Consider the following 18,253-nt stretch of genomic DNA (forward strand, 5'->3'; position numbering starts at 1 on the left):
TAGTAAACATAGATATATTAAATTAAATATAATATAAAAAAATGATTGATACTTATAATATTTTAAGTGAAAAAGCTACAATTTTTTTGTTGAGATGATCCTTATAAAAATGAATATTGAAAAAAAAAAATGGTTTCAAACTATTTTATTTACGGATGAGCTAAAATAAGTTGTGCTATAATGAACATAAATTTTAAATTAATATCAATAACACGATACAAAAATCTTATTCATTCATACATCCAAATTTTAATTGTTTAAAAAACAAAATTCTGATAAAGTATCACAATTAGCATATGGTTTATACTGATTCGCAGTATCGGAAGGGTTTTGAACGCAAACACATCGTTCAGTATTGGAGTTAGGGTCAAAGATTTGTCTAGGAAAACCAACCCAATCCCGAAGCTGACCACCACTTCTATTTGTACACCAGTACTTTGTGCCGACTCCTTCAGCCCACTCTATATTGCATGCAGGATACTGATTTAGAATCTTTTTATTCTCCTTCTCATTCCGCTCTGCCTGAATGATTTTATCTTCAAACCGCTTTAAATAATCTGTTTTGTGTCCATTATTATCATAAAATTGGCCAATCAATTTTCCCACATATTTGTATTCTTTAAAATAGAAAGCTAGCCATTGTTTAAGACTTATGATTTCTTTGTCATCTAATGTCAGGACATCATTGTCAATTTGGTCGCTTTCAAACTCTCCTGTTATAAAGGATTTCGAAACATCTCGCCCGGCAAATACGTGGTAACTGCCACCAGGTTCATAGTGTTTCCTACCTTTTTCAACATCGAACACGATCCCTAAAATCGAAAGGTATAAACCTTTCGAACCGCTGTCACCGTTATATCTTAATAATTCATGTTCAGAAAGTAGTAAAACATCTTCCGACACCTCTTGATTGTTATTAGTTAGAAATTTGGTTTTCACATATTTAATTATTCCGTAAGTCTCTCGAAATGTCGTGATGTAAAAAATTATTATTGCCGTTAAAGACACGAATAAAGCTGTGCGGGCATTCAACATGTTTTAATTCAATATGCTAATTTAGGATTTTTTTCTGATGGCAATTTTACTTTAATACATGCTTCACAATAACTTCTACAAAACTTATATTTTTGTTTCATAATATTCTGACAAACCGATTTAATTCTATCACATTAAAAAACAAAAAAAAAACAAAAGAAAACATTTGCATCTTACCGTTCCAAATGTCAAATGTGAGTGCCAGCAATATCAATAAACTAGCGAGATTTAGAACCTCAAACGATCACAAACAAACTAGTACAAAATAGATCGCTGCGCCTGGCGATTTGGCGTTACTTCATTGTTATTTGAAGGTTTGAGGTGGCAGCACATGTACAGCATGTTAACAAACCTTCTTAATAATTCTTGATACGGTTTGTATACGTAATACTGCCAAAGAAAACCTGAACTCTAGACCAGGGGTCGGCAACCTGATTGCCGTTAAGGGCACAAATTTAAATCTGAAAATTACCGAGGGCAAATCGGTATGAAAAAAAAGATTTTTTATAACTTTATTCTCTTAATATAATATAATAAATATACATCACAAACATTCAGTACATCGATAAAAGAAGAGTATGATTCTTTTAATAATACTTTTATATACATATAATTTAGTGTGGAACTTGTGTGTCCGTATTTTCAGCTATTTTTTTATAATCGGGAATATAATTAGAGCTCCCTGTCCGCAAACAGTTATTTAAATATGTGCCATTTAACTTTGTTCGGTATTTTGATTTCAAATATTTCATATTTGAAAACAATAAGACTCGCAATTATATGTTGTTGCACAATGAGTAAATTTTTAGCGCACATTTCCTTAAAATAGGATACTTATTTTCATCGACTTCCAAAACATTTTATCATTACTATGTGCTTTTACAATAATATTATTTTGCAAGTTTATTATTTCTACTTCACATCTTCGATATTACTAATTTCGAAATACACTGAAACACTTTGCATAAGATGATCATCTTCGGCAACTTTAAATGGGTTTATAAAAAAACCTAGAATGAGTTCTAGTGCTGCGAAATCTTGAAATCTTGAACAAAACTCTTCTGCCAATTTGTCTATAACTTCTAAATATGATGTAGTTGTAAAATTTTCTATATTTATTTTTAGACTTTCAACAATATGCCTTATATTTGGAAAATGTGAAATTGATTTATGCTAAGGTTATCATACATTTATATTAACCGAGGGCGCATCTAAAGTTGATCGGGGGTGCCATGGCGCCCCGTTGCCGACCTCTGCCCTAAATAATATTAAAATTTATTGAATTCATAATAATGACCTGAACTAATGGTATGAATGAATCGTGCCTTAAGGCAAATTGCAGGAACTTTCCGTGCTGTAATAAAATATTTGATGAATTTATTTCAATATTCAAATTCCAAAATTTTTTTTGAAAATTAAAAAAAACTAGTGGTGTATGGCATCGTGCCTTAAGGCAAATTGCTGGAACTTTTCGTATCGTAACTAAATTTGACGAGGAATAATAAATGTTTTTAAATAGAATATTATAAATCATGTTTTGTACATTTAGATCTGTATCTTCAAAATGACTGGACCTGCTTTTGCCAAAAACTAATCATCACTTCTCCCGATCATTACAAATTGAATGTTTTTTTGGATCATTCAAATTGGATACTACTCCGTTCTCTCAAATACTCGATTTCTATTTTCTGCACTCTTTGTTCCGTATCTCCGTAACGGCTGCCTTTGCCAAAAACTAATCAGCACATCTCCCTATCAAAAGGAAACGAACCATTTCAACCATTTTTGAATCATTCAAATCGGTTGATGCGTGCGCCCGAAAACCCTACGGGAAGTTAAAAATATACACTCTTAAAGCATCTGCATTAAATATGGTTGATTATTGTTTCCATTGAAGTTGTAATATAACTATGTAATTACAAACTGGTTGCTTTGCCAAACAAAGAGTTTTTTGCATCATAATTGCAGTTATGTAGTATATCAATAAGTGTCTGAAAAAGTGGTTTGCAATCATTTTATACTTTGAGCCTTACCTCCGTTTTTAATATTATAATTTATTTAACCGGCTACAAAATATCATTATTATAAAAATAATAATCTATGTATTCATTCTATGGGTTCTAATTCGACTTTTTTGGTTTGTTTTAAAAAATATTATTGTATGAAAACAGCTGCATGCTCCTCTTGCAATAGCCTTTCTAATTGGCATCATTATAGTCATATAGGTTGAAATCCTATAGTTTGTCATCGATAGCTTATAGTTTAATATTGTGAAGTAACAATTCTAACAAAACGTTTTGAATTTTTGATCAAGCAGTTAATATTTATAATTACTAAGTATATAATTTTCATCCTGAAAAGAATGTGACACAATTAAATTGAATAATTTTTTTTTAATTAACATATATCTTTCTTACAATTAGGTATAACTTATTCTACATTTAATGTTATATAAACCATCACCTATTTCCTTCGTGCTAGTATTGCGCCAAATAACTAACAATATTTCATATAAAAACATTCAATTAATATTTTTAATTTTAGGCACATTATCCACTAAACATACATAGTTTTGTCACAGCACAGAATTTCTTTTTTTAATTTATCTTATAGTCTAATTTTTATTAAGTTTTAAAAATGACTATCATATTTTAAGTAATGCAAAGTATTACAAAAAACATGTTAAAGTCTGAGTTTTGAAAATATCAATGACCTGCAGTTCCAAATTAATTAATATAAAATATCTATGACAAAACCTGTAAATTAAAACTATGATTTTTAAATTCATTTGCTTGCAGTTACATATAATTATTATATGTAATATAACTAAAATTATTGAGATACAACTATACATACTAATATAACTGGGTCATAGAAATATAAATTGGTGAACATGTTTAAACCAAAACATTCATTCTTGGTTCATGTTTTTTCTGTAAATAAATAAATAAATGCATATAAAAATAAATTCATTATTAAAAATGTTTAAAATTTCTACACTTACTTTCAAGTTCATTCACCAGTCTTTCATATTCCGCAACACAAGGCTGCAGTTTTAGTTGATCTTCGGGCGAAGAACGAACCATTGCACCACTTAAAATACCAAATATTAATTGCACTGTCGTTGCATAATTCTTTTTACCCATGACCTAGAAATATTTTAAAAATATTTAGAAACATTCTACAAAATGCTAAAACAATTTACAAAAAATATTATGCCACTATAATCAATTCGGTGTTAAATCAATGTTGTTAAAAACTTTTGTTTTACTTATATTGCAAGTGAATATTGAAAGTAATAAGTCAACAAGTTAATTAATATAAATAATAGATTACAAAATTTCACCGTAACATGGAATATAGTTTCAAATTGATCTTTAATTAAATTGAAATAATATTTATGTAGAAAACAGATGTTTCCACAGTAGTTAACCAATATTATAAAAATTATAAGAGTATATAAAAACATTAATACAATAAAGACTCACAGGTGGGAGATCATAGTATGTAGCGTCCAACGGCCCAGAGTCCTTACTCTTTTTGGCAATTTCAATTGGCAGAGGTTCTTCATCAGAACATTGTTTAATTTTTCGTTTTCCACTTGGTTTGTTATCATGTTCTTCCTCTTTGTTCATATCTCGTTTTGGGCAACTACATACTCTGATGCCAATTTTTCTTCGACCAAGTATTTGTCCACTGAAAAAAAAAAAAATTATATCATGATTTTTAGTATATCTTCTGTTACTAGAGAAAAAGAAAAAGTCTTATACTCATACATATCATTTTAAGTCACTGAAATATATAACCGTATAATAAAGAAAAATACAAGCTAAGTCTAAAATGTCTATAGCCTTTCACTTTAATTAACATATAATTCAATAACAACATTAATAAACAGAATGTCAACTTCTTGACAATATGTTTATTATTCTTTATCATTTTAGAAGTACAACTATTACATATTATTTTCAGATATATGTGACATTGTAATCATCCACTTTTACATATAAAAATAATTATTAATAAGGAAACAAATTTTAATGAAAAAATATTTATAACAATATAGTAATAAAACTTAACGGTGAAAATATACATACATAGATTGAATAATTATTTGGCTATAGTTATTGTTAGAAACCAAGATAATTTAACCAAAATGTTATCATTTTGTTTATTCACAACAATAAGTGAAGCATTAATTACTATAGACACTCTTCTCTTATCTAAGACAATACCTTACATATTGTCATAAATATTATTTTAGAAAAGAATTCAATTTCAGTTTGTAAAAATAAATTTTTCAATTAAGAAAATACTTACTCCAAATTCTCTAAGGTAAAAACGCACTCAACACTGCGTCGATTCATGCCACTGACGCAAGAATGCTTGCAAGCAAATTCATATAATACTCTCACAGAACAATCACCTGTCTGCACATTGCCTAACGGCACTGTCACATTCAAATGTGTATTAGAATCAACTGAACCAAAGTACTGAGCTCCCACTGACTTGCACAACAAAACATGATCAGAATTATTGAAATCATCTAAATCTGAAATAACGATTTATATATATATAATTTCAATTATGATATTAAATTGTATATCAAAACATTTTGGAATTAAGTATTAATTTATAAATCTTTGCCTTTTTTGGGATGTATCACAACATCAAAATTAACTACTAATTATAATATATAATTAAAATTAATATAAATAAAATTAATATAAATAAAATATATAATTATAATTTATAAAATCAAAATGAATATTAAATAATACTCACTATCGCTTGATTTCATAGTCTTATGATTTTTACATCTCATAACCAGATTCGGAGCATCATGAGGGCTAGAATACAGCATTGTTGCTCTTACAAACAATCCAGGGATCATAGGGTTCCAAAAAAATCTATTGGCAGTGTATGTCCCATGTTGATAAAAGCCTTATTCAGTTTTTGAGAGTACTGAAAACATTTTTAAAAAATAATATTATTTTAAGAGACTTTTTTTTTGATAAAATAACAAAATATAATATAATTCAATCATGTACAAAAAGGTCGATGTACGTATTCTACTAGTAACCACTTGTCCTTAATACAAGTTCAATACCATAGATTATTTTTAAGAATTACTTACAGTAACTTGAGGTTTTTGTTGTCCAAGTTTGCTACATGCTACTTTGAGATCAAAGTTGTAATCCCCAGCAAAGTCCTTGTTACTGGGAACAGTTTGTACTGAATGTTGAATGGCAGCTGAATTCATATTCTGTAGCGCCTATTAAATTCAGAAAAACATTTATAAACAAAATGCAATTACAAGTATCCAGAACAATCTGCTATACCAAAATTACTTAATTTGATATGTATCGTAAATTAAATAAGACTATAAGAAAAATAATGAAAATAATTACCATGGTAGAAAAACCATCATATTCTGCAGAGGAGTGACTAGTCGGCTCAGTTTTAATATCCCGCTGTGCTGGATCTGAATCAGGTGGTATGGCCAGAAATGGAAGTTCAGTCTGCTAATAAATGTTTGTTTTATATCTTATACAAAAAATCACTAATGATTTGAAAAATGTCTAATTTGTTTTTAAAATAAATATACACTTAATTAGGCATATTTTAATTCTATATTTATTGCAATTAAATTTTTATTTATAAAAACATTTAAAAAATAGTGATAATATCAAAATTACAATAAAATAAGAAAGAACTCTAATACTTACATTGCTATCAGACCATGAATTTAAATCCCTGAGAATAAAAAGAATATAATTAATTTCTCTATAATTAAAAATTTATAGTAAACTATTTCATTTTTCTTGAATTCTCAATCACCATAAAATTAGCTGACTTCTATTTGTTGCAAATAAAAATAATTTTCAGAATAAAATTTCTAACAAATCATGCACAAAATATAAATATGGATAAGACAAAAATATATATAGTACAGAAATAAATTTATATATTTTTTTTTTAAATCTCAAACCTTGTTTGCACAAGCAAGATTAGTCAATAAAAAAAAAAAAAACGCAAGCCAAAATTTTCTCTAGCAATAACAGAGTGTTCTTGCATCACACATTAAAAAATCATATTCTTAATGAAAACATGATTTATGCTAATTACAAGTACATATGTTTGAAATTATGTAATTGAAATAAAATGAACATATTACATACTTTCAGTATATTCATACATTTAATAATTTAATAATTTAAAGTCAGAAGATGTTTCATTTAATAAACAATAATCCAGATATTAAATCAAGATATTTAAAAAAAAAAACAGACTTGAACATGTTTCGAGTTTGACCTTTGCTCAATTGATAAAACACACAAATTATTAAAAAAAACAGAAATTCTATTTACTTATTAATATGGGGAGTTAAAGTACTAGATAGCAAATGAGTACTTTTCAAATATCTATGGCTAAACAGTTGACTGTATCATTTATTTAGCAAATTCAAATACAGTAGAACCTCGATTAACCGGACTAATTGTTGTCAATAGGCATCCGTATAATCCAATGTATGAAGAATAATGATGTATATTTATCAAAAATAACAATTACATGCACAGATATCAACAAAAACGTTTAATAAGAAATTAACATTTCCCTATGTATGTACATATATATTTTCATAGATTGCATTACATACATACAAACTGTAGCATTATTCATGCAAAAATTCGAATTGCAGGTATGTACATACATATAAATTGGTTGTGGGGAGTCTGGATAATCGCGAATCCGTATAACTGAGGTCCAGATAATCAAGTTTCTACTGTATATTTAAAATCTTTACATATGTTAAAGTTTTGATGTATTACTTACAAGTTCAATTCCCGTAAATCATCAGTAGTAATCCGAGGCAGTATATATTCCAAGTCACCTAGATTGTCACTCATGCTGTAATTAATATATTAACTTAAATTCTTTTGTAAAGATCTACATAAGACTTTGATATGTAAATACAATTTATTGTTATTGGAAAGATTGAAAGAAATTTACAGTCTAATTATTTTAGCACATGATGAAAAGCAATTCTATAAATATCTGTTTTATTAAAAAAACTAAATTAAATCATTAGAAAATTTCAATTATCTAGCCTGCATTTTACTTCTTGATATGACTCATCTCGACTTTATATTTGTTTTTTGTGTATAATCACATTTTCTTAACGATTTTCAAGATTTACTTGTGCTTGCCTAATTTCATTTTAATATTCATTAATACATATTTTAACATTTTATTTGTTAAGTTATAATTTTTCATATTATATTATATTATATATATATATATATAAATATATATATATATATATATATATATATATATAATATAAAACAAACTTTGTTTTATATATTTTTGGGGTTATAATTGAAACACAAAATACTTACGTTAAGATGCAGTATAATTTAAACTTTTAAAGCGAAACAAAGAATTAATTAAAAAAATAAATTTAACTAATTTAAGATCACTTTATAAAATATTCATTAAACAAACAACAATTTGCACAAACATTTGTTTCGCCGACATGCATTAATGAAACAAATTGGCAACAAATAAACGTAGAGACCGATACAAACAAGATATTAATGTTTTTTGTTGTATATGTCATATTCGAAGTGAGTAGTAAGAAATGCTGCCAATAGATAGAGCAACATAAATTTGAATGATTTTCTTAATTATGAAAGAAATAAATTTTATATATATGCTAAATAAATGTTAAATATTATTTAAAATTAGATTATTTTCCATATTAAATATTAAGATAGATTTTGATCACATTTAGTTCAGCAGTAGTTATGAAGGTTTCTGGCATACCTCAGAAAAAATGGATGTGTGTGTGTTTTGTATGTCCGCACTCTTTCGTTCAAAAAGCATTCGATTCCTATTGATAGGGAGACGTGCTGATTAGTTTTTGGCAAAGGCAGCAAAGATACGCAGCAAAGAGTGCAGAAAATAGAAATCGAGATTATGAAAGAACGGAGCATCCGATTTGAATGATCTAAAAAACATTCAGTTTGTAATGATGGGGGAAGTGATGGTTAGTTTTTGGCAAAGGCAGGTCCAACCGTTTCGAAGATACGGAGCTAAATGTGCAAAAAATTGCAGTTTTTGAGAGAGCATCCGATTTGAATGATTCAAAAAACTTTCTGCTTGTGTTGACGAAATTATTGATTTTAGGAAAAAAAACATTTTTTTAATTTAAAATTTTTTTTTTTTAATATCGAAATTAATTCGGATTTGATTTTTTTTCTAGCTATAGTTCTAAAGCTCAATTAAATACTTTAAATAAATAGTTTTAACATTGCACTTCACTTTATATAATTCTTATAAATATTATACAAAGCCCTTCATTTTAAATTCGATTGTTTAAGTTTTGTTTATTTACTTTTCTGTAAACAAACAAGTTACAGTATTTATAATAATCTAATTGAAAACATTTAATATTTCTCGAATTTTTCATTACGGTACGAGAAGTTCCAGCAATTTGGCTTAAGGCACGATGCCATACACCACTTGTTTACGTATTTATTCAATTATGTAAATTTACAATCGACTGTTTTGTAACACAAATTTTGTAATCATATCTAAGCATTTTATGTTAAACATTTATTTATATAAAATATATATCTAATAATTTCTACTCAATATATGTATATTTTGAAACGTTCTTCTATTTACTTAGGATAGTATAAATAAGATCGACAATTTTTAAATTTGTAAATAAGGGAAAAATATTGATTTATCTTCAGCATAAATGAGTATATTTCCATAATAAAATATTATTTCTGATTTAATAAATATTAAAATAATAAAAACATTCAAATATATTACTAATATCAATAATTTAATACTTACACTAAATTCAGCATTACCATAACTCAACTGGTAGATTTTTTTTTATCATTTTTGAATAGCAATCAGAACCTTACGTCCTATGAGCTGTTGGGCTGAAACTTCTCCTTCCTTCGTATTTTTTTAGAAGGTAACCCAATGGTTAATACATCCATATTTGATGATTTTTGTTACTAGAATTAATCTAATAGGGCTGACATTTTATTGGTGCAGCAATGCCGGATTAAGGGCTATTTGCACTTGGAAACATATTGCTATCTATATTTTCAAGTGAAAATCGTTGTCACTGCTGCCTGACAACAGGCTGCTCGAAGTGGGTATCGAACCCGGGACCTCTGAAACAAGTCCCATCGCTCTTAACCGCTTACCTACGAGCAAGCCTACTGGCAAAAATAATTGCGAAATATGTACTCATTTAGAACAAAATTATTACAACTTAAATTGCAAGATAAAAGTGATAATAATAGTTTGGCAAGAAAGTAATTGGGTGCAACATAAAACATTTTTTTAAAAGGAACTATAATCAATCAATTTTTCATATTTTCTCTCTATGTCAGTTCCAATAAGGAGCCGTCCAAATCACGTGAGTTTGAAAGGTTTGACAAAAAATCACGAAATATCAGATGGGGGAGGTGAAGTCTATTTAGATCACATGTGTATTTATTATTATTACTATTATTACACGTGTTGTTGATTGAAAGAGGAGCGATTGAATATCACCACGTATCACCAAGGAGAAAAGGGGGCTTAAAAATGTTTAAAAACGATCACGTGTTTAATGGATGGCCCCTAAGTTGCTCCAAGATACCAAAGATATGTGAGACCTTGTATTATCGAAATAGAATAAAATTTTATTGCTATTTGCCAATTCTGGTCGTTGTTCATCATCCAATTTGATCACCTATTTAGGTATCTGGAAATATCATCTGATTTCTTTTAAAGCAACTCAATATCTTTGTAGTTACACCAAATTAACAATATGATATTTATGATATCAATCATATCGGGTTCAAAAATTAGACATAATTAATTTCTAAAAATTAAAGAATCGGCGGAAGGTAAGATTCTACGTGTGAAATTAACCTGGAAAAGGAATCAGAAATCCTTTGCGCAAGGCGCATGTTCCTGGAAAAAAACTTTTAACTTTACTATTAATATATTTATATTTTTATAATGAAATATAATGTTGTAATAAAAAATGAATTATTAATAACAATTATCACGAGTATACATCAAACGTGTTAATGTAACGTGGAAAGTGATATTAAATCGTGTAAAATTTGTATGCTTAATCAGGCAACAGAACAAATGACAATATAAATAACTAATTATAATTTTAATCAGTTAAATAATCGGAATAAAATTTTAATTTATAATACGTATTATTTATGGGGAGAATTTATAATCGTTAGCTGAATCTGTTACAATGGTTGTAAATGTTGTATGTTCATAGTTCTAAGTGTTGTATATAAATATAATTAGTAGTCTGTGATTTTTAAAAGCATTAATTTTTTTCATTTTTTATCTTCAGTATTCTATTTTTGCCATGGGCGTTAAATAAATAAATTAATTAATAAATAATACCAGTGTATGTAATATAATGAAAAAAGCATGCAATACTAATACAGAATATGAATAGTAATTTAATAATAATTAAAAAGAGATTTTTTTTTTATTATTTTCCTATTGAGGAAAGACGTTGGCAGGCTAAAACAGGGCGTTATCAATATCACCAGGTCTGATTGAACAAAAACATAAACATCGCATCGTTTTGCTATAATTTGCATTTACATCCAGCTGAGTGGAGAGACCTCGTAAGTTCTGGTTTTGTTAAGTCTTTCAGTTTAGTCTGAAATGTGACATTGGCGAGGTGAGACGTAATTAAGTTGTAAGTTGTGTCGTGTTGTGGAATATTAATTAAAATTTTAGATATATTTAAAAAAAAAGTTAAATCGGCATAGTGTTGTTTTTGCGAATGGTCGAATTTCCCATTTGACTTGTTTTTATGTGATAATGTTTTTGTTAATATGCGCGCTATTGTTTGTAAAAAACATTGTACTGATAAATGCTCAGATATCTGGTAAGTATTGCTCTTTGATTTATAATGCTAATTGTATAAATAGATGCATTGCTTCATCGTTATTTTTCAACATACTTCATAATAACAATTTCTTAATAATTTTAAATACTCCTATGATTCATTTCTCAAATATTTAAATTTCGCAGTGAATTTAATAATTAAGGCATTGAATGTTATTTTCATGAATGAATTTGTTAATGTTTTTATTAGTATTTAATATTTATGCCATATCATTTCATTAGTATTTAATATTTGATGTTATTTTATTATTATTATGAGATACAAAAATTATGAAAATTTATTTAAATAAATAAGTAAGAGACATTATTTAACAATCAAATTTATTAATTTTTGGATAGGTTCAACATTCAAATGAAAACTGACTTTTTTCGCCATTTTTATTTTAAAATAGAAAAACTTCACTTAATATTGAAAATGTAAACAAATGAAATTGTCGTTATAACTCCGTTTTTTACAAGCGGTTTTATCTAATTGTAAGCATATCCACAATAAACATATTTATATATAGATAAGTTTACCTATAGTTTAAATAAATTAACACCCTCGAATGTGTAAAAATTTAATTAAACCTAATAATATTTCAAAATTTTGACTTATTTTATTAACGCATTTATAAATTGATACTAGTCACTTTAACCCAGTGGTTTCCAACCTTTTCCGCACCAGGACCCGGTTCTTATAAAATAAACAGTCGTGAGTATTTCATAAATACTCAACTGATATTATCATACTACAAATTATGTAAAATGCAATATTATGTAAAATATTCATAAAAAATAATTTTACTTTCTTTTTTTAATATAATTTAATTTTTTTGTTATATTTTAAAAATTCTATTTTGGAAACATTTGAAAGCCCCCCTTGCAATAGCCTTGCGCTCTCCTGAGGAGTCGCGCCCCTCAGGTTGGGAACCACGGCTTTAACCTGAACGATTCTTACGTAAAGTGATATTTTTAAATTCTTCACATTTCCATTATGAATTTCGAGTAAAGAATGCAGTCCTGAGGGCATTCAGTAACATCGAAATGTATAGTACAAATGTAATTACTTGCCAAAATTACTATTTTTTCTTTTATATATTGTTCTTACTTATTTTCAATGTCTATTAAGTTTTCGGAAACACATTATTAGTATCTGAAGGATACATTCACAGATCTTATTGTTGAAGTTTTATTGACCTTAAATAAACAAATAATTAAATCGTTTTATTTTTATAATGATTTATGGGCCACATGTACTAGTACGCCATTGGAAAAACCCAAAGTATCAACATATCAAGACATGGCGGTGCAACGACATAAAAACCTCTTATTTAAATATTAAACCGACGACAAAAAATTAAATATATATTTAAAATAATTTTCTAGATGAGTGCTCATTATAAATGTTGAATTATATGCTTCTCAATGAAGTTTCACGTGATATCTATTAACTTAAATATGTCCAATTAACATCAAAATTTTATAAAAATATTTTATTCCATGCATATTCACAACTTACATGTGATTTGCTACTAATAATTAATGATAAATTTAACTATTGAACATTTTTAATAACTTTTATTTTTATTATTGTTACTATTTTATTTCTTTTTATTTTCACTATTTTTCTATTAACTTTTGATATGCGGTATTTAATTGATATGCGGTGTCAATGCAGGCTTACTTCCTTTCAATTTATTATGTATTTTAGATAAATACATAATCAACTCGATGTTAATTAGAAAAAAAATATTTGAAGTACGATCTCATATAAGAAAGTTGTTCAGTTTTCAGTTAAAATCTTTTCAGTTTAAAGCCCAAAAATAATATTTTTAATTCGATAGCTATATGTATTCATTATTCGCGATTCTGTGTGCAAATGGCTTTTGGGCGCGTACTTCGTATTTCCATACAAATAACCGTATTTCTTTTAAATCAACATGTGTCTATTACAAATGTCTATAAGATTAAAATTGGAAAATTTTAAATAAATTTTATAACAGTATAGCATTTTTTATAAAATTCATTAGGATCTAAGTGTTATATTTATCTGTTATAAATATATTTTTAATTCAAATATGAATATAATTTTATGCTAATTTTAACACTGACAATGAGAACATTAAAATCATCGGAAATGTATACTATGCGATCAAACAATTCGATACGAATTCAGGAAGTTGCATTGGAATTATTAAAATCGCTTGAATATATTCTTAATTTAACATAACACATATTTAGCACTTTCACGAGCAATATTTAAATTGACTTATCTATGACCGAAACATTGTTTTTCATTTTTTTTTTGTTATAAGACTTATTGATGCCATAGTAACCAAAACTAGACGCTCTGACTTTTTCTAAAAACCAATGTTTTTCTCAACATCTTTTATATAATTCGAATAGTTTTCAAATCGTATGTTCATTATTGAGTTTGAATGTGAAAAACTACTCAATGCCATAAATTTGCCATTTTTGTATTCTTATCAATTTGAGAAACTTGTAAAACATAAAAAAATTGTACCCCTAAAACTTTAAACAAATCTTATATATTCAAGCTAAATTAAATTAGCTGTGCATATTTTATCTTTTTTATTATTGCATAAAGTAGTTACAGGAAGAAGTTTACACGTTTACAAGCCTTAAGATCATACGTTTTAAATTATGCAACACATAGCTAAATGTTAAAACAGTCAAAGAAAATGTTTTGTATTGATTTGTGACAGATTATATTACAAAATTATACTCATACTGCAATATTATTTATTTTAAATCTATATTTTCATAAGGCGCATAATTCAGGGTTATCATAATAAGAAGGTTATCAGTGATAAAGCTTTATGATGGCTACGAGGTGTTTAAATAATACTTTTATAGAACTAAATTTATTAGACTTTGATTAGTAATGTTTAATAGTAAAATTGTTGAATATATAATGTGATAAGTGATAAGCTTTAGAATTTTTACTTAAGTATCAAATAATGTCGGAATTAATCACTAGTTAGCCTCATATCATTCATGAGGCTAAATGTAAGAAACTCATAAACGCTCGAAATATGTTTTCTAGAAAAAAGATGGAATTCTAGAATACTAATTCACGTATATAAGTTTAAGTGAATTGGGAAAATTAAAGCATTAACCAACACTAACCAAAAATCTAATTTGTTTGTTTGTGAAGTTAATATTATTTAAATCATGTTTATGTCACTGTTTAGGTTTTTCGATAACGTATGATTCATAATTTTCATAAATTTATGGACTTTTCTGACGATCAGTTTGCAAAAACGTTAGTTTTATCAATACAGAATTGTTGGAGGCATCTTTTCAATTTACTTAAAAATCTGCTACATATAGATAATAAACATTTTTAACTTTTCCAAAACTCCATTTTAGTATAGCCAAATGTAATAAACAAATGTAATAAATTAAATACATCATTAAATTATTTTTAAAACTGTTACTTTGTAACCCTAACATCCGTTACAATATAAAATCCTACATTACCAACATTTGCACCATTCTGCAAATATATGAAAATTTATCACCATGGTGCAGTATATCTTTTGCATTCACAAGGATCTAAATATCAACTTATTTTGTCAGTAAATGAAATAACTCATATAAATCTAACCACCAAAATATTGCCGCGTCCTATAAGAAATCTCAAAAAGAAAAGACCCTGTTACTTAAAATTACAGCTAATTTAGTCGACATCGCCTATTCACCAAATCATTGGTCTAGATTTATTTTTATTTATCTTTTACCTTTATTAGTTTACTTTAGTTTATGAGTTTGCTGTATATTCTGTTCATGATACATTTGATTTAATTTTTCCTTTGATGTCGCTCGTCAATGTTGTCTTATAAGACTTCAAAAATTTTGATTGACAAAACTAACTCGTGTGAAACGAATAGTTTTTCGACCACACACTGTTTTTTAATTACCACATACATCACAATATGTCTCCAAGTAATGGGATTGTAGTTAGAGATGGTAAAAAAATAAGATTTCCCAGTGGTAAACCATTCGACCACATTTATAGTGCAAAAATATTTTTTTGTGTTTATCACGACACATGGCTGCAAATATAGATAGTACCGGTAATACGCATAGCTAACATTAAATGGCGTTATCAGGATTGTGAGAGTATAGCTGTTATTCGGGCTCACCATCCTCAATATCCGAATAAAATGACAATTTATTATAATTTTGAAGTGATAGGCGATAGTTGCACCAGAAGTTATGATGGCGAGGCAGGTGAATGCGCCCTGATTACTCAATGTCCTTCTGCAAACCGCATCCTTCAGACCACCGGCATCAGACCTGATGTATGCGGTTATTCTACGTATGAACCGATAGTTTGCTGCGTCCAACAGAGATACAATTCTAACTGGAATTCTAACCGCGAAGGCAACAAAAGGATCAGCGAACAAAGTAAGTATTTCGTTATTTTTCAAAAATTATATAAATAGTCAAAGAATTATTCGCATGACGAAAATACTCGTCAATATACAAAATTCCTCCACTTCTCCGAGATGAGTATACTCGTCATCACAATTAACTGGTTAAATGTATACATTACATTTCTAATTATGATTGCCTATAGGATCCAAACAAGTTTAATAAAATTTGACTACCGCCTCCGACTATCTTTTGTATCAACAACGATTTGCAAAACTTGGTATAATAATAGATATAATTTCCACCAAAAAATTAACTCACACATTTTGCTAGCAACGTAATCATATTCTAGTGTACTATAATATAAGAACTATTTTCGCTTGCCTTTTCCGACTTGCAAAATTTAATAAACGATGAGGTGTCGAGCAATGATATAAAAAATGACCTATTTATTAATGATTCAAATATCACAGTTTTCCTAAAATTCATATGCAAATTTAGAATTTTCCTAAAATTCATATACAAAGTTCAAAAAGTGAAATTAATATTTTCTCTTCGCTGAAAACAATCAACAAAAGCACAAATTAATTTCCTAAATATACTTCTTTACGATGAAACATTAGGTTTAACATGGATTTAACATACATCGCGCGACCTTTGACACAGTATAAAATATCAAATCTGGTTTTAATCTATTTGAATTTTCTGTATAACAATAAGCATATATGTAAATGATTGAGAATACATTTACATATTTAAGAATTTATTTTACTTTTGTTCTGAATTGTCGAATTATTTATGGCCAATCTTTGCCAAAACCTAATCAGATAGATAAATTGATGCTGCCTTCATTGAGAAAACATCGACAAAAAAAAAACGAACGACGAACGAATGTCGAGAAAATTAGCAAATCGAATTTCCTGGCCCAAACATAAACTTCTCATTCGGGAAGTTAATAGAAAAACAAGTCAAAACTCTAAGCTTTATATATTTTTCTAGAATGTGATGAGTACAGTACTGCCGTAAAACAAACATTGACGGTTCTGCCATTGGTGTCAGACCCAAATCCAATATCGTTTACAGTTGAAAAATGTGATTACAATAGCGTTCCTTTGATCGTTGGAGGAGAAGTCGCAAAATTGGGCGAATTTCCACATATGGTAAGAAAAGTATCTAACAAGATAATAATTTGCTGAAGCAGAAGAATTTTTTTGATTTACATTCTTCCAACTTTACTGAATAAAAAATACAACCAATAATAAGTATTATTTAAACAATATAATATGTATGTTATAAATAATTATACTATGCGAATTTCGGTTATTGAGAAGATCAAGTTTATGACGCGCACGGCAAATAATGTTTCACGTCATGAATTAATAAATTCTTAATCAAATATAACGATAAAAATAGAGTTAATAAATGCTTTCCTGATTTATAAAAATTCAATTATAAATCTTAAACCAATCGATTATTATGAGTGGGATATTTAGAATATCTGTACCAAACAATTACAAATTGCGCATTATAATAATATTCGCCAAAAATCTTATGCTAATTAAAAAAATAAATACAATATACAATATATTGAATATTGAATACATTCTAAATCAAGACAGAATAATAATAATGATTTTAAAGAGTAATTTCGATTTCAAATTAAATATAGATTCAATTGATTTCATTATATGCTTAATGGTATTGCAGGAATACATTTGGAAGTATGTATTATTCTCTTCGATATTTTATTTGCGGTTAACGGCATTATGAACGCGAAAGCTTGAGTGCAATCAATGCAAACGTAACGGTAAAAACTAAAAGGAATTTTAAATAGTGAATGAATATTACAGATGGTATATTTATGTGT

At 27.5% G+C, this 18,253-nt stretch overlaps 4 protein-coding genes across 4 annotated transcripts in view; 1 reads left to right on the forward strand and 3 right to left on the reverse strand.

Moving 5' to 3' along the window:
- Positions 1 to 249: 249 nt before the first annotated feature.
- LOC113375001 (neuferricin) lies at positions 250 to 1,035 on the reverse strand. The gene has a single exon (XM_026614955.1). The coding sequence runs from the start codon at positions 1,033 to 1,035 to the stop codon at positions 250 to 252; it is 786 nt and encodes a 261-aa protein (XP_026470740.1).
- Positions 1,036 to 3,755: 2,720 nt separating this feature from the next.
- LOC113375002 (cellular tumor antigen p53-like) lies at positions 3,756 to 5,899 on the reverse strand. The gene is made up of 5 exons (XM_026614956.1): positions 5,821 to 5,899; positions 5,356 to 5,587; positions 4,524 to 4,731; positions 4,040 to 4,184; positions 3,756 to 3,968 (listed from the first exon to the last, which is right to left on the reverse strand). Exons 1-5 carry the CDS (start codon positions 5,897 to 5,899, stop codon positions 3,958 to 3,960), a joined length of 675 nt encoding a protein of 224 aa, XP_026470741.1. The 3' UTR covers positions 3,756 to 3,957.
- Positions 5,900 to 5,925: 26 nt separating this feature from the next.
- Positions 5,926 to 8,574, reverse strand: LOC113375003. Its single transcript, XM_026614957.1, has 6 exons — positions 8,439 to 8,574; positions 7,873 to 7,947; positions 6,765 to 6,792; positions 6,447 to 6,560; positions 6,173 to 6,310; positions 5,926 to 6,000 (listed from the first exon to the last, which is right to left on the reverse strand). The coding sequence occupies exons 2-6, from the start codon at positions 7,944 to 7,946 to the stop codon at positions 5,926 to 5,928; spliced, it is 429 nt and encodes a 142-aa protein (XP_026470742.1). The 5' UTR covers position 7,947; positions 8,439 to 8,574.
- Positions 8,575 to 11,760: 3,186 nt separating this feature from the next.
- LOC113378441 (venom protease-like) overlaps positions 11,761 to 18,253 on the forward strand; it is a 44,385-nt gene continuing 37,892 nt past the window's right edge. Inside the window, exons 1-3 of the mRNA XM_026618972.1 lie at positions 11,761 to 11,983; positions 16,201 to 16,419; positions 17,386 to 17,546. Coding sequence (XP_026474757.1) covers positions 11,917 to 11,983; positions 16,201 to 16,419; positions 17,386 to 17,546 — 447 coding nt within the window. The 5' untranslated portion in view covers positions 11,761 to 11,916. The remainder of the gene's footprint in view (positions 11,984 to 16,200; positions 16,420 to 17,385; positions 17,547 to 18,253) is intronic.

Source organism: Ctenocephalides felis, unplaced genomic scaffold, assembly GCF_003426905.1.
Source record: "Ctenocephalides felis isolate EL2017-DRISC unplaced genomic scaffold, ASM342690v1 CF-g0.4_SCAFFOLD_01886, whole genome shotgun sequence".
NCBI classification, from domain to species: Eukaryota; Metazoa; Arthropoda; class Insecta; order Siphonaptera; family Pulicidae; genus Ctenocephalides; species Ctenocephalides felis.

Coding starts and splice junctions, on each gene's coding strand:
- LOC113375001 (XM_026614955.1), bottom strand. CDS start 1,035: ATGTTGAATGCCCGCACAGCTTTATTCGTGTCTTTAACGGCAATAATA.
- LOC113375002 (XM_026614956.1), bottom strand. CDS start 5,899: ATGCTGTATTCTAGCCCTCATGATGCTCCGAATCTGGTTATGAGATGT. Junction 4,732..5,355: donor TTTACCTTAGAGAATTTGGA/GTAAGTATTTTC, acceptor TTTTTTTTTCAG/TGGACAAATACTTGGTCGAA. Junction 4,185..4,523: donor CATACTATGATCTCCCACCT/GTGAGTCTTTAT, acceptor AAATATTTCTAG/GTCATGGGTAAAAAGAATTA.
- LOC113375003 (XM_026614957.1), bottom strand. CDS start 7,946: ATGAGTGACAATCTAGGTGACTTGGAATATATACTGCCTCGGATTACT. Junction 6,561..6,764: donor ATTCATGGTCTGATAGCAAT/GTAAGTATTAGA, acceptor AACATTTATTAG/CAGACTGAACTTCCATTTCT. Junction 6,311..6,446: donor ATGATGGTTTTTCTACCATG/GTAATTATTTTC, acceptor TGAATTTAATAG/GCGCTACAGAATATGAATTC.